Source organism: Mustela putorius, unplaced genomic scaffold (assembly GCF_011764305.1).
Source record: "Mustela putorius furo isolate JIRA1106 unplaced genomic scaffold, ASM1176430v1.1 tig00000228_pilon_pilon_pilon, whole genome shotgun sequence".
Lineage (NCBI taxonomy): Eukaryota > Metazoa > Chordata > Mammalia > Carnivora > Mustelidae > Mustela > Mustela putorius.
Genome location: NW_025421322.1, coordinates 19,169,168 through 19,191,377, shown reverse-complemented (window position 1 = coordinate 19,191,377; position 22,210 = coordinate 19,169,168). Strand labels below are relative to the sequence as shown.

The 22,210-nt window shown below is 37.9% G+C and overlaps 1 protein-coding gene across 1 annotated transcript in view; it reads left to right on the top strand.

The window, feature by feature from the left end:
* The window catches only part of EIF3H (eukaryotic translation initiation factor 3 subunit H), a 98,371-nt gene extending 81,469 nt beyond the window's left edge, over window positions 1-16,902 (top strand). Inside the window, exons 3-8 of the mRNA XM_004743470.3 lie at window positions 2,515-2,682; window positions 4,217-4,316; window positions 5,550-5,699; window positions 12,977-13,097; window positions 15,080-15,212; window positions 16,676-16,902. Coding sequence (XP_004743527.1) covers window positions 2,515-2,682; window positions 4,217-4,316; window positions 5,550-5,699; window positions 12,977-13,097; window positions 15,080-15,212; window positions 16,676-16,773 — 770 coding nt within the window. The 3' untranslated portion in view covers window positions 16,774-16,902. The remainder of the gene's footprint in view (window positions 1-2,514; window positions 2,683-4,216; window positions 4,317-5,549; window positions 5,700-12,976; window positions 13,098-15,079; window positions 15,213-16,675) is intronic.
* The last annotated feature ends 5,308 nt before the right edge of the window (window positions 16,903-22,210 follow it).

Here is a 22,210-nt window from a genome sequence, read left to right as displayed (position 1 = left end):
TTTTTGTGTAATAGTGAAATTCCAGTGCCTTACAGATTTTTTAGAAGCAATTTATCTACTTAGCTGTCTTATTCCTGCCCCTTACATTTTAAGTATTTATTTGCCATATTTAGGTCATATGAAAACTCTTATAACCTTAAGAATTAATTTTTATTAAAGGCTTTCAAGCTTATCTCTCTACTTCTCAGTTCTTAAGAAGTAAATACATTGGAGCAGTAGTATTTCCCATAGAGTGACAAGCCTCCTATCCCTTAGCCTCTTTCTAGCTGAGAGGAATACTTCATTTTCATTCTTATCTAAGGGGCTGTAAAGTAGAAAAGATTCTGGGTAAAGAAGGAATTTGTTTGCTACAATAATTTTTCATATAATTATATAAATTATAATTATATAACATAATTATATAATTATAAGAAATAAGTTTGTGATAATAGATTTTATAATAGCATTTTCATAGAGTTTGTTTTACCTCTTGCATCCTGAAAATGCTATTATAAAATCTATTGTGTTCAGGCAGTTTGGGGAGAGACATATTAAGATTGCAGTCTTTTTCCCAGAGAAATGCATTTTTTAAGTATTAATGCATGCTAGAGTCTCTACTTTAGCCTCTAGAAAAATTATTACTTATAATTAGCATATTTAATCAACGCTGTGGAGTCACAGCATTTTGACTGTGATGTTCTCTCTGGTCTTTCTGGAGATGGGAAGGCTGAGCATCAGAAAAGGATCATTAACTGGACAGCAAGATTCCTCATGGGGAAAATCTTAAGCGCTAGTATGAGAACCTAGATCTCAAGATTCCAAGTCTTCTTTTTTTTCTACTGTTGCAAATTGAATCTAACTTATGCTTATATTATACCTAAATTGTACATTGGCAGATAGTTTGGAAATACTGATTTAAAAAAAAAAATCATTCTGTAAAATCATGTTTGTACTGTCAGTTGCTTGGTAATCTCTCCCCATCTCCTTCTCCCTATTCCTTTAAAATGAATCGTGCTAGATCGTACTAGCTCCTTTTTCACTTGTGATATTGGAACTTTTTGTAAGTTAAATTTGATTAAATTCCATTAGTCAAATGAGTGATTTTACTAAAAGAGGGAATTTTAAAGCAGAAAGAGGCCATAGCAATGGTTTTAAACTATATTTATGTGGTTGATATGTAGGAATCTGTTAAGCTAGGTGGGAAGGAGGTCTGTTATGTCCTAGAGAGACAAAAATTCAAGATAAAATGTAATTGATAAAAGATTATCATACTATTTTTCTACTGCTGCTTCTTGAGGCCATCATATTGTATATAAGAAGAAAAATTAAAAAAAAACAAATTCTTAAGTATCTGAAAAGTTGGCTATCACATTTATTATGATAAATATAACCTTCCTTGGAATAAGCAGATTTATAATATTTTTGCCTAGTAACAAATGTTTTAAAATAAGATTGTGACCATTTGAGTGAGGTTCTTTTGTGCTTTATGATCCTGAATCTTGTTTGCTTTATAAAACCATAGTGCTATAACCAACCAAGGAAATGACAGGCATATAACTTTACTTTTGCTAAAACCTGATCAAGAGTTTTAAAAAGGAAAGGTTAGATTCCAAGTTAAGCAAATATATTCACTCCACATAGTTGTACATTCATTATAATAGAAATAATTCAGATATTATGTTGACTATGAATTTTCTCCTCTGTTACATATTTGCTACTCATTATTGGGCTGTATTGCTTTTTAAAATCTTTTACTTATCATAGTCTCAGTTTGCACCTATTCTAGTAATATTGCTTTAAGTTAATATACATTGTAGTCATTAACTTGATGAAAGTAAAAGTCTTTCAACCTTTTCATGGTGATTAACCTATAACTCCAATGAAAAATTAATATCTGTTACTTAACAGAAAAGAGCACACAAACAAGAAAAAAGAATTCTTTTTAAAATTTAGCATATGCAGCAGGGGGCACCAGATGAAGGCAAAAATGAATTCTTAAGTTTTAAATCAGCTACAGCTTATATTCTGTTCATATTTAAATAATGTGGTAGTTAATTGTTTTCCTATTCATTTTCTTGGTGATTTTAACTTCTTAGTTCTAAAAACTGTTGACGAAGACATTGATAAGTATTCTCACTTTTTTAATTCAAATGAAATGTCTAAAAGCAACTAGTTTAGCAATTATATAAATTTTTTCTTAAACACTTACTATTTTTAAGAGTATAAAGAAGGGAGGGTAACCACATTTAATAAATAATTTCTTATTTAGAACAGGGATTATTACTGTGTTTTTAGTAACTTTTCTACAGTATGTTATTTCATTAATGAATAAAGGAAAGTTTCAGTGATTTGAAATGAGTTGAAAGCTTAAATTCGTTTTCAGTACATGTGAACTGAATGAATTTTAAATTTGGAAACCTCTTCCCTTTAGCTAATAAATAGTTGTGTAAAAAGTTGTTTCCCAAAAGGCTCGCTTTTACTATTTGTGGCATCATTAAATAGTTTTTCTTTTACCCCCTCCTCCCTGTCATCTAGTTCAATATCAGATGGAAATGATGCGCAGCCTCCGCCATGTCAACATCGACCACCTCCACGTGGGCTGGTACCAGTCCACGTACTATGGCTCATTCGTCACCCGAGCCCTCCTGGATTCTCAGTTCAGTTACCAGCATGCCATTGAAGAATCTGTCGTTCTCATTTACGGTTAGTAGGAGTTTCCTTTATTATTCTTTTCTTCCTTTAATGTTATTACTACTATTTTTGCTTTCTGTCTTTTTGCCTCTACGAGCGGCCTGGCAGGCCTTTCCAAGTAAATACCAACCCTGTTTCTGCAGCAGCCTCCGCAGCAGCTACGTCTAGACAGGGTTTCCTTCTTTCTGTTTATTTTTCTTGCTATCAGAGCCCTGATGTGTACATTTTGGAATGCTGGAGTAGCTGCTTCATTTTTATTCCTCCATCTCCCCTCCCTCATTTGAAGGGGCTGGTGGAACTAGACCAGATGTCTAACAAACCCCAATTGCTAGAGTGTCTGGCTCTGTACGTGACTGACCAATCATAACACAGTGTGCCAAGTTTTTTTTTGTACCTCTGACAGCAGCGTACAAAACCTGGACTGTTTCTTAGCACAAAGATTTTTTTCTTTTCGGCCTGTTTAATGGTGTTTCCTCAAGCTCTCCAGACCAGATGTTCTGTGCTGTATCAGAACTGTAGGCAATTTAACAGCTTTATAGCCTTCCCCCTCCCCAAACACTCACAGTTTGCCATATCTGGCAGACTCGCATATAGTTTCCAGCTGAGAAGTAAATGTAACGTCCTGAGTATCTGTCAGAAAAAATACTAATGAATACGATCAATCTTATGAGCTGCCCCAAAATTGTTTCAGTATGTTAACAATTGGATTACAGTAAAGAACAAGTTGTTAAAGTGTACTTATATTGGCTGGAAACATTGCATCATCAGACCTTGATGAATTTTCCACTTGTTTCAATCTATTTTGGTTTTCATTTTATCACCTATTGCTAAAAGTTTCACTGTGTTAAGTTTCAGACAACATGAATGTTAACACAGGTTTTAGGCGAGTATTGGCACGCCGGAGCCGTTATCATGCCGCGAGTGCTGAGCTCCCTTACTCATGGAGTGTGTAAGCAGCTAGTTTTGACAAAATGAATTTCTCTGAAACGAAAAAGACACTTTTGTGATAGCTCTTTTTAGTCATTTCGTTTGTAGAAGCCGTTTTAACCAAAAAGTTTGGACAGTGATTACTAGGATGGGTAAATTTTGTTTGCAGGGCTATTTATTTAAATTAGCTGACTGAACTACACAAATGCATGCAGTGTATTTTCACATTTAATATTCATTAGTATTTTTTTTCTAATTATACAAGATGAATATAAGGTGTTTAGAACATACGAGATATTTAATTTTCATCAAGATTTCTGGTTCAGGCTGACAAATAGATTTGAAAATAACTGCATTTTGAATCTTCTTTTTTTATGTTAGGGAGGAAGTTATTCTATCAATTTCAAGTAGGGTGATAGGGTTCCTACATTTTCACTTAGTTAACTATATGCTATACTGGTTTTAATCTGCTTCAAATTGAGTTCTGATCTTTTATTTTGATCTTCACTTTGTAACGATTGTATGGTAAGTGTCAGTATGCCTAGAACCAGTCTCATTCAAGCAAAGTATGGGCAGTAACCAAATTGTTAGTAAATTCTTTCTCTTTTCTTTATTTGAGATCCCATAAAAACTGCTCAAGGGTCTCTCTCGCTGAAAGCATACAGACTGACTCCTAAACTAATGGAAGTTTGTAAAGAGAAAGATTTTTCTCCTGAAGCGTAAGTGTTTGGGGGCCTATGAGGCGTATGGTAATGCATTGACTGTTTTCCTTTTAAGATTTTAGTTTGCCACATTTATTGAATCCTTGGTGCTGGTGGTGTAGTAATGCTTTTGCCATGTGGACGGTAGAAGTCTTTCGCATGGCTGAGTGCCACTTGATTTCTCCCTTTCCATGTTTAAACTGTTCTTTATGGAATGTCTCATCTGTTGTTCTCACTAGGGTTGAATTCAGTTGGAGTGGGAATTAATTAGCTGCTGAATTTGAGGGGGAAAAATAATGATCAGATAGAGGGAGGTGGGATGAGTGACCGGCGGCTGTCAGACTGTAAGAGCTCTGTGTCAGGATGATTGTGAGCTGTATGTCTGTCTTTCTGAGCGCCTGTTTTCATGGGGGTGGGGATGGGAAGGAGGTAAACCTTTTAAGGTATCAGTAAGGAATGTGGCATTTTGGAAATTTTATGGGTGATAGGTATGCAGAGAATTAATTGGTAAAGCTGTTTTATGATCTTACATGATGGCATTGGAATATTTACATTAAATTTTTAAAAGTTCAGAATTCTTTCATTTTCTGTTAATTATGGGAATTTTGATTTCTTATTAAATTAAAGTTATTGGCTTTGGTGTTGGTAGGGCAGACAGTTTTTTGCTAGTTTCCCAATAGCTTCTAAAGAAATTAAGGTGCAAAAGATTTTAAATGCTAACTCATGAACAATTCCTGGGTATGATAGTTACAACTAAATTAACGAGAAATTGCATTCTTGCTGTCTTCCGAACCATTGTATATAGGATATCCTGTGAGTGTTCTGCTAGTTGTTAATTTCTTTCATTTGGTAGACTTTTAAAATGAATTTTCCAAGAATCGAAGTACATCTCTGTTATAGCTCTTTACTTTAAATGTTTTAGAAATAGATTATATAGCATAACTTCCCACGACATTTACATTTTAGTATCAGGGAAATATTGAAGATACCTGATTAGAAAGGAAGAATAGTTTCTTCTGCCAAGAATCTTGTTTTCTGGGCTTTATAGCTCAAACTTGGATTGTTTTCAGTATTATTCAAATCATTCGACTTATGCTTGACTCTGTAAAGCTAGTTTCTTTCTCCTTTTTAAAGAGTGCTACTGAAACAAAGATCCTGGAGAGGGCCTGTAATTAGGGAAAATGTATGAAATAGTCCATTTAACACTTATTTCTGACCACCAGACTAAAGTATTTTTAACATGCTTCACAGATTGAAAAAGGGAAATATCACCTTTGAGCACATGTTTGAAGAAGTGCCGATTGTAATTAAAAATTCACATCTGATCAACGTCCTAATGTGGGAGCTTGAGAAGAAGTCAGCTGTCGCAGATAAACATGAATTGCTCAGTCTTGCTAGCAGGTAAGTGGCCCTAATGTAAAGTCCTTTTTAAATCACTTTCTGCAAAAGATTCTTTCACTTAGAATTTAACCCATAGATCAAGAAAAGAATTACCCAAGTACATTTTTAGGTTCTTTAGACATACATAATGACATGTAGTATTTGTCCAGCCCTGCTAAGATCCCAGGAAAAAGACCAGACTGACAAAGTGGAACAGTATTTGAATACTAATAATTCCTGTTATAAGAACCCTCTGATGTCTTTGCTGTATTATTTTTTGCTTTGATAGGGCAAATGCCCATGGAGGAGGGTTTTTTCATGGGGGGCTTAGCTTTATTTATTGTATACTGTCCCTGGAAGCTTTATAGTATCATGTCCGGATATTTAGTAATGCTCAGGAAAAATACGAAAATGCTTCTTTGTTTTACTGGTGGCATTTGCCTTGTTCAGGTGCAGATTCTATTAGTAGTGAATTTCCAGCGTGGATTTTTAACTGAAATCAGAATTTTCTGAACCTGACACTGGCTTTTGCTATCTTAGACAGGGCTGACATAACTTAGTCCATTGTGACTGCTTTAGCTATCTTGTTGCTGGGTATTATTTACTGTATTGGTAAAGTGACTGAGGTGTTCCAAACAGATCATTTCCTTTATGGAATTAATGTTTCCTTTCCTAGCATTTATTTCTCTTAATAAAAATGTAGGCAGAATCATCTGTATAGCTCTTCTTAAGTGCCCTTTAAGCTTGATCTTAGTGATTGCTTTGTAGTGGGAGAGTGCTAGCAGCAGACCTGTAGAATGAAGTAGGTAGTCAGTCTATATGCATTTTTTGGATGACTGAAAAAAACAAGGTATATTTTCTTACGCAACCAGTTTGGAATAGAGGCTCAGTTGTTTATCAGATTTCTTTAAATGCAGAGAGAAGCTTGCACAAAAGAACATACAGACTTTGTACTTCTTTGTTATAAGACAAGTAGGGTAAACCCAGGAAGACCAGAGAGCCTAGTATTGTTCTCCCTGCTCTGGGATGGGTAGGACCGTGCTTGAAGTGCCCCTTTGTATTGCATGACTCCATCATAGGGCCGCTGGAAAGTCTGTGCAGAGGAAGGAGACGGAAGCTGCATGGTAAGCAGAGTGCTAAGTGATACAGCCAGCTTGCGAGGCTAATTTGGCACTGAAGAGTGTACTGTTGACTGCAAACATATATTCATAATAGTCCTTTAATTTGTCTCTTAGAAGGTCATACTTTTCTTTATTGCTTTTACAAACACTCAGCACACCTGTATTTAAAGCATTGCACTAAGAACATTCTTTAGCACGCAAGGTTACAATTTGATATATTAAGTATATATAGTTATACAATAATTTTAAATTTACTACCTGAAAGCATTTGCTTATATAATTTATGCCTTCAGCTTTTCCCAGGCTTATTGAGCATACAAAACAAGTGTAGCCCTTTTGTGCTTTCAGTTACCAGTGAGCTGGTCTGTAGTGTCTGTTTGTCCAAAACATCATTTATAATAACCACGAAGATGTTCCCAGTTTGCGATAGCAATTAAGATTTAGACAAATATTTTATTACGGTTTTTATATTCTTCTGTACTTTCTGTGAAACAGAAAGAGGGGCCCTTTCTTTTTCATGTGAAATTTAAAAGGTAAATTTGTGTTCCTGCTGGAAGGAAAAAAATGCAGCAGCCCCTGAAGCAGTACGCATACTGAAGGGCTGTTACATTCATCCAGACTGATAGCCCTCGTCTAAAAGATGGAAATATCACCTTTGTACATCTCAAATTTTAATTAATTTTTAAGATTTATTTATTTGTTAGTGAGCGAGCGAGCATGCAAGCGGGGGAGGGGGCTAAGGAAGCAGGGGAGGGAGAGAACCTCAGGCAGACTCCCCACTGAGGGTGGAGCCCGACGCAGGGCTCCATCTCACTGATGGTGGGATCATGACTCAAGCCGGAGGCAGACGCTTAACCCACTGAGCCACCCAGGCGCACTTCAGATTTTAAATTCTTACATCAATAGCATGATGGTAGTCAGGCCTGGCACCATAAAATTTTTTCTAAGCAGCCACATCAGAAACCATGCCCAAGAAGCTCCTCAAGTTTTGCTTGGTTTTACTTCTTATAACCCGTATGTGGATACCACTTTTTTGGTTTACCTGATATATTTGTTCTAGGCTGTGAATAAAACATACTACATTTCCTTTCATTTAAAAAAAATTTTAATTTTTAGTTTTAATTTTATTGAATGGAAGTTCTAAGCGATGGCTGTTTCATAACAGCTTTATCAATTTTTTAAAGTGTTTATATCCAAGCCTTCAGCTTTTCACACATGAAGAAACAATTCCTTTTTATTTCCTCTTTAAACAAGTAAACTGAGGGTGGGCATTCTACATTAAGGATAAATTGATACTGCAGCCAGAGCAGACTTCTCACTGCATGTCTTGATTCACATCTGTATTAGTGAGCTGCTTTTCAGTTCTTTGTTTCCTTGACAATAAAAGAAAAGGCTGTGTTATTGAGACTCCTAATAGTAACTCCCTAGTTCAGAATTCTGACTGAATTGGCACTGAAAAGATCCCCATAGAGTTGGTCCATTTATGAATCTTATCTCTGAAATAGGTATTATTTTAATTCCTTTTGCCCTTCAAGATCTGTTGTACAAATTTTTGAGTATTCCTTATTGGGTATATTTTTGAAGAACTTTGTAGTAATAAAAATGTTACAAAATGTTTAAAGGCCACCTATCTTGTGCTTGTGTTCTTTCACTAATTACATATATTTAATAATATATAACGATAGTACTATATATTAAGGACATTTTGGGTATAGATCGACAGGGTCTATTCTAGTAGGCCTTTCTCATTGCTGTCATCAGTGTAGTCAGTCTCTAGGAGTTAAGGTGTGGGACCAAATAATAGATCGATCTCTTTTTGTGTATGGAGTAACTAACTTGCCTTTGTGATTTTTCTCCAGTGTCACTACCTTCCCCTCTCCCCAACCCAATCGCGCATTTATAGGGTTTGTGGTGTTCTTTCTCTTCTCTGAATTCCTTCTGCACTTAAGCAAATAAATGACTTATTTAACAAGTAATTGCTTAGTAATGATAGCATTTCTTGCTTGCTCTCTGGTCCTCAGTTCTTCCATTGGTAGAAATGAAAGGGTTGGTGCCCCTCCTTAAGACTGTCCCTTTCCTGTCCATCATGCCATCTTAGGATACAGCTGGCTTCTTCTACACTCTCTTTCTTAAGATACCTTCATTTGCTCTCCATACTGGAGAGCAGGTTTTTGGACTTGTTTTTCCCGTTAAAAAAAAAAATGAAAATGTTCAACTCCTCAGAAAGGTTGAAAGAGAACAATCTGATGAACACACATAAACCTCTTGCCTAGATTCACCAGTGGTCTGTCTTGCCACGTTTGTACCTGCTCTCTAACTTTGCACATAAGTGCGTAACTTTTTTTTTTTCCCTGAAGCATTTGAAAGTAAATTCCTGACATGACTTTTAACCCCTAAATATTTGAACACCCATCTCTCAAGAATGAGGATGTTTAAATGTAAGTCTCCCTCATCTTAAAAAACAAAGTTACCAAAAAAGGCACTTTTTGACCTCATGCCATTATTATCCATTTCCTCTCACCTTTTTTGTTCATATTCACTTTTTTTTTTTTTTTAAAGATTCATTTATTTATTTGAGAGAGAGAGAGAGTGCATGCGAGTGAGTGTGGCATGGGGTTATGGAGCAGAGGAAGAAGGAGAGAGAGTCTTAAGCAGACTTTACTGAGGGCAGAGCGTAATGCAGGACCCAGTCAGTCTCACAACCCCGAGATCCATGACCTGAGCAGAAATCAAGTGTTGGGTGGCTAACCGACTGAGCCTTGCAGGCGCCCTGCATTTATCTGTTTTTATAGTCAGGCTTCCTAGTGTTTCATCTACTCTGTGTTGTTAGAGAGCTCTCACTGAAGTCACAAAGGATGACTTTATCACTGTGTTACTGGGTATTGTAGACACTTAAACATTTGTTATGTTGATGACTCTTTTTCTGAAATATCTTGTTTTGGAGTCTGTGCAACTGCAACTCTGTTAGGTTCCTCTTTGCTCTTTGCTCATCCCTGAAGATCAGTGTTCCTCAGTGTCTGTCTTCTCATGTGTACATTTCTGGGGTGATTTCATTTTATTTCTGTGTCTTTTGGTACCTTAGGGCAAGGGCTTCATTATTTATATTCCTGATTACTTTCACAGTCTCCTTACTTCCTGCTTTTAACCTTTTCCTCTTTCGTTATAGTGATCTTGCTAAATGCAAATTGTATGATCATATTACTCCTTTGCTTAACTTTTTGGCCGGTTCCCCGTTGGCCTTAGAATAGAATCCAAACTTCTAGACCTGGCTTCCAGGATTCTCTGTGCTATGACTGTTGTCTGCCTCTTAGTTTCACTGCTTTCTTTTTTCCCAGTCCTGCCCTTCTGTGCAATTCTTCAAAGGCATTATGCTTTTCATGCCAAAGTGTCCAAACACACTGCCTTCACCCAGTGTCTGGCAATGTCCCTCCTACCTTCCCTGTCTCTAGCTTCTCTTCAGAAACTCTAAATTCAGCAGTCAGATAATCTGGAAACTCATCTGGCTCTGCCACATTATATTTCATGCTTCCATTCTGTTAGAGCAGTGACACCATTGTGTGGTGTTGATCTGTGTGCATTCCTGTCTTCTCACTAGGACGGGTGGAGTGCAGCAATGTCTCCCATAGTTTAATCCTTAGTGTCAGATGCAGTGACTAGCAAAGTACGTATGTACTCAATAGAGTGTATTGAAAGAGTGCATTTAGACCACAGAGTATTGTTAAATGTTAATGTAGAAGGTGTTTAGAACACAGTGTCACTATATAATCAGTGGATCTGGACATTTGACTAGCTGCTTGGTAGAAAGAATCATTTTATTTGCTTACCTTTACCATAGGCCCAGACACTTAATTAGAGGTGAGTTAAAATCAAGCTGTTAAGAAATTAGGAGGGAAAAAAAAAAAAAGAAATTAGAAGAAAACGGAAACAATACTTAATCTTGTTTCCAAAGAAAAAGAAATATTTCGAAGTTAAAAAATGATTCACAAAATTAAAATGGAATAAGAAAAATATGAAAACTGAATTAGAAAAAAACAACAACACTTTTTTAAAAAAGTAAAACATTTGAAGAAAAGATTAAAATTAGGCCAAATCACTGGGCCAAGGTTATAAAGATAGTGCCAGACCTGAGGTTGGGGGGTACATTTATTTACACACATACCCCATTTCTGTATCTTCTGCTATTTAAGAAAGAGCCAAAACTTGCTAATTTTCTCCAGGTTACAGATACTGTCCATTTAGGATCATACTTAACTGGATTTACTTTCATTATTCCCAACGTTCCCAGTCTGTTCCTTCCTCAGCCTGTCCCTTCTCTGTAAATGCCAGAACCAACTTCTGGCATGCTGGCATGCTCAAGCCAGGAAAGTGGGAGTCAGCCTTGATTTCTGTCTCCTTTCTGCCCGTTTTTCTCGTGCTTTCCCATGCTGACTGCCACCGTCCTCGTCCAAGCCACCGCTGTTCTCTCTGTAGTACCACAGCAGATTCCGTGTGCTTGGGAATGTGTGTGTGTCTGTAGTTTTTAAAGTAGAGCTAAAATTTACATAATATAAAGTCTACCATCTTAACCATTATTTCACATTCCCACTACAGTGTCTGGGTGTTCAGTTTCTCCACATCCTTGCCAGCACTCACAGTAGACTCTTAACTAATCCCCTGGTTTCTGTTCTCCAGTCTGTTCTGTGCGTAGCAGCCAGAGTGGTCATTTTTTAAAAATTTAAGACAACATATATCACAAACACATACAACTCAAAGACACCATTTATGTTGGAGTTGAGGGATCTCATTCACACTGTTATTGGGGCATTTTGTGGTGTAGCTAATGGTTTGCCATCTGTGTTTGTCTGACTTCTGTGACCTATCACTGTGCTCCAGCCATACCGGACGTTTTCTTTTTATCTTACCCATCTCAGGCATTCAGCGCTGATGCTGATGCTGTCTTCTGCCTAGAATACTTTTTTGCTTGGCTGATTCCTTCTAATTATTTGCATTCAGCCTGTCCTCTCCATAAGGGAAAGAGATAGGGCAGCTGTACTACCTAAAGTGTTTCTACCTTTTTTCTCCTCCCCACTCCCAATCTTTTTTTTTTTTTTTAAGATTTTATTTACTTATTTATTCAACACAGAGAGAGAGATCACAAGTAGGCAGAGAGGCAAGCAGAGAGAGAGGGAGAAGCAGGCTCCCTGCTGAACAGAGAGCCCGATGCGGGACTCGATCCCAGGACCCTGAGATCATGACCTGAGCCGAAGGCAGGGACTTAACCCACTGAGCCACCCAGGTGCCCCACTCCTGATCATTTGTAAGCTCAGTGAAGATAGAGGCTATGAATGTCTCATTCATTATTGTTTCTCTGTTTGCTAATCACTAAAGTCAGAACATAAGAGGTGCTTAATACTTACTTGAAATGAATGAGTGAATACTGTTTGTTTACTAGTTCTTTTTAGAGTACATATTTGTAGTAGCAGGTTTGACCATGGTAGGAGATAGTTGCAGGCAGAAATCAATGAATATGGTGGTCATTGCACTACCTGTGAACATCCCTTTATAAAATGATTTTGGTAAATGAGTTGCAAGAGAAATTTCTGGAGAGGAAAAGAAGTGTGAATGACTGTACTGTAGATTCTAGGAAGGGCAAGAGGAAAGGAGATTTTTTTATTTTCTCTTTTTCTTCATTTGACTTTGCAGAAAAAATGCTATTATTGTTCTTTTAGAAACTGCTGGATAGAGGAATCAGGTACCAGAAGTCTTAGTGTCTTTGCATGGTTCCTCCTTTCCGAAGCTCCTGATTTAAATACTCTGAGCACAGCTGGGGAGGGGATGGTGCTAAGGACAAGGGTGCAAGAGTACCGAGCTGGGGTGAAACTTCGTTGTTGAGAAAATACACATTACAGAAAACCTGCTAGATATGTTTAACAGCTTCTACTCCGATATATGTGTGCTCTGATAATAAGAAGCTCAGCTCTTTTGGATACTCTGGTGGCTACAGGTGTGGGTTCAGAATGAAAAGTTTGATAACAAGCTGACTCACATTCTTTCCTGTCCCCTTGCATTTATGTGGATCGTGTGCTCCCATTCTTGTACTCAATGGCAAATCAGTTTAATATCTCAGAAGAGTTTAGAGCAGTGGCAGATCTATAGCTTTAAAGTATGACATGTCAGTATATTTACTTTACATTTCAGCAACCATTTGGGGAAGAATCTACAGTTGCTGATGGACAGAGTGGATGAAATGAGCCAAGATATAGTTAAATATAACACATACATGAGGAACACGAGTAAACAGCAGCAGCAGAAACATCAGGTTTGTGTTACCAGAAAATTTGTCAGAGAATTCATTTCTAAGTATGGTGCTTCTAGAGTTTTCTTCAAAATGATCAAAGTCCTATTTGATAAAGCATTGACTGTTAACTAGTAACTCTATCGTATTTATTACCACATATTCTTTCTAAGTTGTACTTAAAAATACCTTTTTTAAAGAGAGCCAGTATATTAAGCTCAGATTGTGATGGCAGTGTTATGCAAATAAGAGATACATTTATTGAGAAAATCAGGGGCAAAAGAGATTCTGGAGTGTCACAGCTCATTTCTTTACTAACTATAATTGGTTTGGTAGTGGCTCATTGCAGCGTAGTTAGCAATCTTCAGTTCATTTGAAAAACTGAGCAATTGTGATTAAGAGCAAGCAATTTTGATAGGAAATAATAGACCAACTGCTGTGAAATAGATAGTATAATACAGATAAAAACCCTAGAACTACCTGAATATTCTCATAGGCACATATATACGGCTGTGGCCATTTAACCTTTTCTTTATTCATGTTTCTTGAAGGCCACATGATTTTCACAGTTCCTGGAATATTGTTTTTGGACTGCATTGCTCTAAAGTGTTCTTCCAGCATTTGATTCATAGATAGGTTGATTCCAGAATGTTTACCTGTGAAAGCATTTGTATATGACTACTGTGTGTTCATGAAAATGTACTTTAAAGTAGGTGGTGTTAACTCTACAGTTCTCAGTGTAACTACAATTTAAGCGGCTCTGAGACTATTCTATCTAAACTTTTTTTTAAATATCAATGTTCATCATTTAGAATACTTCGTTGTTACCATACTTAGGATTTAAAAAACACATATAGATCTATAAAGTATATACTTTTTAACTGAAAAGAGCATGGGTGGTAAAGATGGCAATAATGAAAGACTTACAAAGGGTGGTGGGGAAAAGGACAGAAGGACCTTGCTTGATTCCATTTTCCTGCTGGTTCTTCCCATAGGGAAAGGGTGCAGCCTGGAGTAGCAAATTGAAAATCTGTCACCTGTGAGACATTTGTTTCTGGAAACTAGTGTTACATGTCTCAAAATTTTGCATTTGATGTTTATATGTACCAACACCATTTATAACCCTTTTTAGATATGTCCAGCTTCTACCCTCAAACCCTATAATGTGTATAGAGATCTTTGCAAAAAGCAAGGTAATCTCCTTCTTTTGGAACCCAAGGACTTAAATTTTTTACAGCCTACTTTGGCGTCTCATTACCTGACTTTTTAAGGCTCTGTGTGTGGTATTTTCCCTCTGCCGTTGTAAGCGACCCATAAGTGTTACCTCTTGATTGTAATTTGCTCAGTAAGTTTGTAGTTGATCCATACCTATGGATGTATCCCCACCTTCTCTTCTGAGAATCCTAGGAAGCCACAGTTTGACAGTTTTTGAAGCATTATCTAAGCTAATATTCATTCTTAGCTATAGAGCTAATAGCACTGCTGATTAGAAGTATTTACTACTATAATAATGATAGTGATGATGATGTTGATGATGTTACAATATCAACATGATCAGCATTATTGTCATTTTGGTCAGTAGGGATAAAGTTGAAAAAATTCACCAGTGTGGTGGTTAATTACTTCCTTACTGCAGTGCAGGTGAGTCATACTTGTAATGTTGTCATCTACCCTGTTGTCATAAATGGTAAAATCATCCCTTTCACTCACTAATCAGGAGCTTCTTTGCCCTTTAAGCCCTCAGTTTCCCACATAACCAGTTTGCTTTTTCCGTATCTTAGAGCTCAGAGTGACACTGAGTTTCCAACAAAGAAATGGTTTTTGTTGCCATATTTATTAACTTCTTAGAAGGAGGAGTTACATGGATTACCATTTATAAAATCGTTGGAATAAAATTGTTGGAATTCAGGGCAGTGGGGTTTTGCTGATTGCGTAATTGATGGAGGTCTTGTTTTTTCTCTTCAGGTAGGGAAAAATAACCAAATCATTTCTTCTCTGAATCTTAGTATCAGCAGCGTCGCCAGCAGGAGAACATGCAGCGCCAGAGTCGAGGGGAGCCCCCGCTGCCTGAGGAGGATCTGTCCAAACTTTTCAAACCCCCTCAGCCTCCTGCCAGGATGGATTCTCTGCTCATTGCAGGTATCGTTGGCCAGTGCGAGTGTGGCTAGTTTCCTCTGTTCCGTAGGAAGCAGAAGACAAGGAGAGATTTATAAACAGAAAAATACATCATAAAAGCTAGTGTATTTAAAATGGTTGAATGATGAATTTGAATCTAGCACCTGTAATTTTGAAATTTAAGAATTTGTCAGTCTTTGTTATTTCTAAGGTCCTTTCAGTGCTTCTTCACTCTGTGTTTATCTAAACATTTTTGAGATGGCATCATAAACTTTCTAAAGTGGGAAGGTTTTATTCGAGTCATCTTTCAGAGAAGCCCGGGAGAAATGTTTACGTTCCATAATGCAGAAGATCATTCAGCTCAAGCTGCGTACTTTTCGTGTTCCAGCCCAGCACTGAGCCCACGTCTGTATGTGGGTGTTGGAATTGAACTGGGTTTTCTGACTGGAGGAAAAGGATTTCCTTTACTTTGACTTCTATTATAGCAATAGGGATGCAGTTCTGGATATACTTTGTCTGGGAGTATCTGCCATTTAACACTGCCTTTCAGTGGTGGAGTCTTGTTTCCTATGCTAGGACTTGATTTTGCTCTTATTTAGCTGTGATAACCTTATTTCTTTATAAATGTTAAATACTGTTTGATTAAATCAGCTGGTTGCCTGTGAGAGATTTTTTAGAATGAAAATCCCACTCAAACAAAAGGTAATATTCCATCATTTCTCAATTCTATTTACACATTTTCAGTGTGTGTGTGTGTGTGTGTGTGTGTGTGTTGTGTGTATGGGCGGGGAGAGGGGTCAGATTCCAAATTCTTAACACAAATTCTAGAACATAACAATTACATTTGGGTAACCGAGACATATTCCTTACTTAAGGTCCAATTCAAGCAGAATTGTATTATATATACAAAATACCTTGCATAAATGTTGCATCAGGTTAGATCATTAGTTTTAAGACTTAAAAAGCAGTGATGGATGCCATTCTTCATGGGGACTCTCTGCCTCTGCTCTGTCTTGGGTCAGAAAAGGAACCGGAACCTTTAATATCTCCAGAGCACAGCCTGAAAACTACTGGGCGGTGCACATCAGGGTCAAGTGGGTCATTTTGTTTGCAGTTCTTTGATTTGGTTATCTCCTTTGTACCTGACTGAAGAGAGCCAGCACTGCTTCTCACTTAGTACGGCGTGTGTCTGAGCTCCACGGCCAGTACCTTTTGATTGATAGCTAATACGTAATTAACTGCTATTGTTTTTCTTCTGTCTCCATGTATCCAAGAGCGGAAGATAGCTTATTTTCCAAAGAATTTGCATTCTTTATTATAAGGGTATGGATAACAGAATTGACTCCTATAAACTCTTGATTCAAAACAAAAGAAAATAAAATTCTGGTGAATGTGTATTATGCGGATTTTCTTGCTTGCCTAATGTTCTAGGTCATTTTATAATTTGTGGAACATTGTGACTCTTTCTCACTTTCCCAAATGCACAGGCCAGATTAACACTTACTGCCAGAACATCAAGGAGTTCACTGCCCAAAACTTAGGCAAACTCTTCATGGCCCAGGCTCTTCAGGAATACAACAACTGAGAAAAGGAAGTTTCCAGAAAGGAGTTAACATGGACTTTTGAGATCACAGTGGGGCAATTCTTGGAAGAAACACTTGCCAATTGGAAAGTCTTTCTAGCTAATAATGAAATAAAAATAAAACAACCTTGACTGCTTGCTCATTTGATTTTATACATATTGTGTCTAGCTTTTTATTTTTGTTTTGCTTATACTGTTTACCTACAAAAGATTAAACAGATTTGACCAGAAGCTACATCAACATCAGACCTGCAGGCTCCATCACCTTTGCTGCTCCCTGTGAGGTGCCGCATTTTTCAGCATACAGTCCTGCTTGTCCTAACCCTGGATCGAATGGCCCTGGCACCTACAGGGAATTCTTTACTTCATTGCTCCCAGATTAGTGCCCGTGGAAGCCCAAGTTTCATGCACTTGCCCAGGCAGCCCTCATCCCAGGCCTGGAATCATGTAACATGCTCCTTGTCTGCCTTTTCGTTTCCACAGGTGATGGTCAGCCAGTCCCCAAGCTCATAGGTCATTAATCAGCCACTAGAATTTAAAAAAATTTTTTTTTCATCAAAAAGGCCATATTTTATTTGAAAATGAAATTGTGTGTGTGTGTGTCTTTTAATTTAGAACTTCTAGTTTATCTTTTCCATACACTGAAATACAATTCTGACATCAAGTTTTGTAACTAGGGAAAGAACAGTTTAAGAGCAGTGCTACACTGAAGGGAGAAAAACCTTTTTAATTTTTCGTATTTGAAAGGCAGTCAAGGGGCCCCTGGGTGGCTCAGTTGTTTGAGCATCTGCCTTTAGCTCAGGTCTTGATCCCAGGGTTCTGGGACCGAGTCCTGTGTATGTCTGCTTAGTGCAGAATCTGCTTCTTCCCTTCTTGTGTTCTCTCTCTTGGTCTCTGCCTCAAATAAATAAAATTTTTAAAAAGTTAATGAAAAATTCCTGCTCTTTTGACACCAGAATCAGTGAGATCTGTAGCTGTGGATTATGGCTGTGAGACTTTTATTTTGTGATTTTTACCTTAAAGACATGGCCCATAGGAAGATCAGAAGGAATGGATAAGGGGTGCGGGGAGTTGAGAAATCCCCCCCATCCCATACACACCTTGTTTTGGAAGTAGTACAGGGGCTCTGGGATCAGGCATCTGGATTGAAACCTGACTCTTTTCCCTCTAGGGTATCCTTAAACTAGTTGCTTAACCTCCCCGTGCTTCACTTCCGTCTTCCAAATGAGATGGGAAGGGGACAAGTGTATTATCCTGTAGGGTGGGTATGAGTGTTGCGGTTTATTGAAGATTGGGGTAAAGCACTAGAACAGTGGTTGATATGTAAGAGATGCCCAGTACGTACTACGGTGAGAGGTACACTCTTGAGTTCTTATTCAGGATATTGGGTTGTTAGTAGGGTTTGCTTTTAAAAAGCTGTGGCTTTTGACCATTCTAGAATTCAGGTACTCACTCACATGAATTAATTTTTCTAGGATAAATTCCTAGAAATAGAAGTCAAAGAGTATATAAAGTTCTAAGGCTTTTTACCATTATTGCTAAGTTGCCTTCAAGGTTACACTGATTTGCACTCCCATTCATAGTGCTTCCTTATTTGAGTCAACACAAATTTGAGTGTGACTATGTTACACCGATGAGATGTATTGATAAACAGAACCAGTCTTGGTCTCTGTCCTTGTGGATTGTATACTCTGTTGGTTTATTTCCTTGCATTCTAATTGCCTGGATTTGGAATTCTATTGTGAGTTAAACAAAACACCATTGAAGTATCAAAGAGCAAAATAGAAAGGAAATTAGTTCAAACATAATTGCTATTTCCTCATGGTGTGTAAGATGAATATAACAGGATTCAATTATATTTTTTAAAGTGGTGGTTACTTATTAAGTTCCATATGACTGTTGAGGTACCCGTAATTCAGAGTAAGATGCGAGTGCACACTTAATGGAAGATTTCAGGAGTTTTGGGGTTAGGAATTACTGTAGTGGGAAAAACTGTTTAGGGAAACATGTCAATGGAAATTAAATGCACAGTATGTAGTGTTAGGGAATAGCTTCTGTTCGGCATTTGATTTGAGTGCTATATTCTGACATTTTTCAGGAACAAATACGTATGGTTCATCTTCTATAAATATTTGCAGTTTCTTCAAGTTGAAATGAGAAAAGCTCATAAACTGAGTACTGGGTCTAATAAATCATTCACTTATCCAAGAACAAAAACACAGAAAAAGCTAACATGTTAATCTAATGGAAAATGAAATGTGACAAACCGGAACAGTAAAACATACTTGAAATTGACCCCGTAATCACTAGTAATGCTTTATAAGGTTCTGGACGACATAGCATTATTCTTAATTGAAAATACCTGAGAGAATCTGTAGGCTGCTCCAGATAATCTGATTTTTAAATACTGAGGTAAACTAAAAGAACTTTTTTCTCCATTTTTAGAAGCTTGGAAATTGAGATGTGGTTATCTAATATTAACTTACTTACTTTGAAATTTCCAATTTTAGTGTCTTCTAAAATGTTGCTACATTGTTCACACTGTATTTTTGTAACAGTCTTTGAAAAACCCAAGTGAATCCTTCACTTCCAAACCTTGTAGGCATTGAACTCTGGTGTGTTATGAAAGAACTATTTGATTTTTAAACTCCATTTTTATAGTAAACATTTCTCATTCATGTTAAGTATATGACATTTATTAATTTTTCCCCTAATCTTCTCATTGGCAACTTTTTCTGTGATAGTCCAGGCATAGAAATGGGCCAAGGGTATTTAAAGAGGTAATACTAAACTTGGGTCCAGTCAAAGGCCTTTGGGTTCTCTTTTAGCAAATGATTCCAGTGCCCATCTGCAGAGAGCTGATCGAGTCCCCTGTGCCTTGGACATTGCTTTGGTCTGTCCTAACCAAGGATTCCTTCTGTTGTGACAGCAGTTAGTAGATAAATAATGAGGGGAGGGATGAAGATCCTGAGTTGCTTAAGTGTTTACAAAGAGGAGAGAAGCAGTGGGTGGTTTCTGCATCGCATAGCCAAGACTGCAGCGGAGGACTTAGAGCTGGCTTACCGTGTGGTGACTCCCAAATTAGAGTCTGAACCTCTTTGCATGGTTTGGAACTCGGATTGATCTGGCGCCAGATTACTTGAGACAGGGAGGGAGGGGCTGGGGAGCCAGAGCCACTGGGAATTTATTGTTTGCTGGAGCAAACAGCTGTGACCTAATACCCATTGCCTTGAGCTTTCTTTTTATGTAGAAAAAAGACTCTAATGTACCTTAAGCCTGGTTGGCCCTAGAGTAGAACCCACAATGGCTATACTGAAGCCTCAGTAGTGATTTTAGGGATAAAATCCATAGATGCAGAGATGGTTCTCGGGAGCCACCGTCCCCAGCTTGGGAAGTTTGGGCCGATCCATAGGGCTTTGGTCTGTCCCAGAGAATTCTTTGATAACCTGCGTTGTTCTCAGAGGCTGCTAGGCTCTCAGATCCGTCACCATATGGTCAGTTTATCGGAGTCAGTTTGATTCCATAGGATTGATGTTGACATCAGTTGCGTTTTCTTAGAACTGTGACTTAGGCAACCCATTTTCAGTTCTTTAATTGAAAAAATTGGATGTCGTCTCAGGGTCGTATTAACTCAAGTATTCCCTGGAGCCTTCATGAGGTGAGGGCCTAGGGGACAGGGTACTGACTGAGTCCGAGCTTATGGTAGGACTTGCTGGAAGCCTTTTTCAATAGGTTGCAGATACATCTTTAGTCTTTCTATAAGTATCTTCCCTTCGGGGGGGGGGGGAACTATAAAAAAAATCCTAATCCACTGGTGTTATACTTCAAAGAAAGGTAAAAATGACTTTCTCTTCTAATCCCCAATTTATTATTTTTGCATTTGGACAAACGTGAAGGGCTCTACCACTTCTTCCTCAGACCTGTAACAGTACAGGGTGGCCCATTTCTCCTTATTTAAAGTTTATTTGATTGCAGTAGGAAAATACCGCTTCTGGCATTTGTGTCAACCTCAGGACATAAACTGAGGTGTCACTTCTGTTTCCTTCAGTAATATTCTTTTTCATTGACCTTTCTCCAGGGCACAGCCATTTCTGGCATCTTCCGTCTTCCTTTGTGGACATGGAGGCAAAGGATTTGTTTAACTTTTCAGCAGTGTTTACCGCTTCTGACGGTAAATGGTCCTTGCATTTTCTTCTTGGACCATAGTCTCTCTTGCCAGTGTTTTACTTTGTGTGTATTGGAAACAGCTTGTATTTTGTCAGATCCCCCGAGTAATCTTTCCCCACCTTTGTTTATCTTGTCATTTGGCTTCCACTTGCTTAACTCATTCCTAGATTCAATCTGCCTGTGATTTTTTTAGTTTTGATTGTTGCCCTTCTCCAGTTTGAGGTTTTTTAAATTGCATTTTATTTTTTTAAACAGTCACAAAGATTTGAATTTTTCCTTGATCTGATCATGCATCTCTGAATGTCATAATTCTCCAATCAGGCAGGCAAGTGTCCCAGTAACCTCATCTCCTAGATCACAATGGTGAGGGTCTATTTTTCTCTTTGATGCGTGCAGCTCCCATTATTGCTAATGAAAGGTCTTCATGTGCATTAAGGGGAAACTAGACCTCTAATGAGATACAGAGAGGAATTGCAGCTGATGATTTCCACTTCTAGCCCACTGTACTATAACAGAAATGCACTCTGAAGAGGCAATGGGCCAAAGAAATACAGAATGCATGTGTTGCCTACATAAAATATCTAGTCTGGTCTTAATGGCCGGGTGGTATTGTTTTGGCTTATAGTCTCTGGTATTCCATACCTGCTGAGGGGGACCTTTATTATGGAGGCAAAAGACCCAGATACTTGAAACAAGTGAGTAGACTAGTTATAATGCACTTGAATCCACTTTTAAGAATGATCTCCTACATTAATATATTATTTTACAAATCCTTGCTCGTATATTTTCTCATTTAGAACGGGAAGGAGGACAAATACATTACGAAGCCAGTGTGCTTGGTACTAAGAATACTAAGGGAGTGAGAAACATGTAATTCCTGCTCAAAGATAATGAAACGAGACTTCAAGAAGGTGATTGATGAAAGCAAACATATTCCTAGGTGGCTGGACGTGGACTGGAGCTCAAGTCTTGAGTCCTCTTACCAGGACTTGGCACAACTTCCCTTCACAACACAGCAGCTTGAGGAAAATAGTTCTTATTTAAATGTAGATTCGGGGCGCTTGGGTGGCTCAGTGGGTCAAGTCTCTGCCTTCGGCTCAGGTCATGATCTCAGGGTCCATGGATCGAGCCCTGCATCAGGCTCTCTGCTTGGTGGAGAGCCTGCTCCTACTACCCCCCCCCCCCCCCACTCTGCCTACCTCTCTGCCTACTTATGATTTCTCTGTCTCTGTCAAATAAGTAAAATCCTTTAAAAAAAAAAAAAAGCCACACC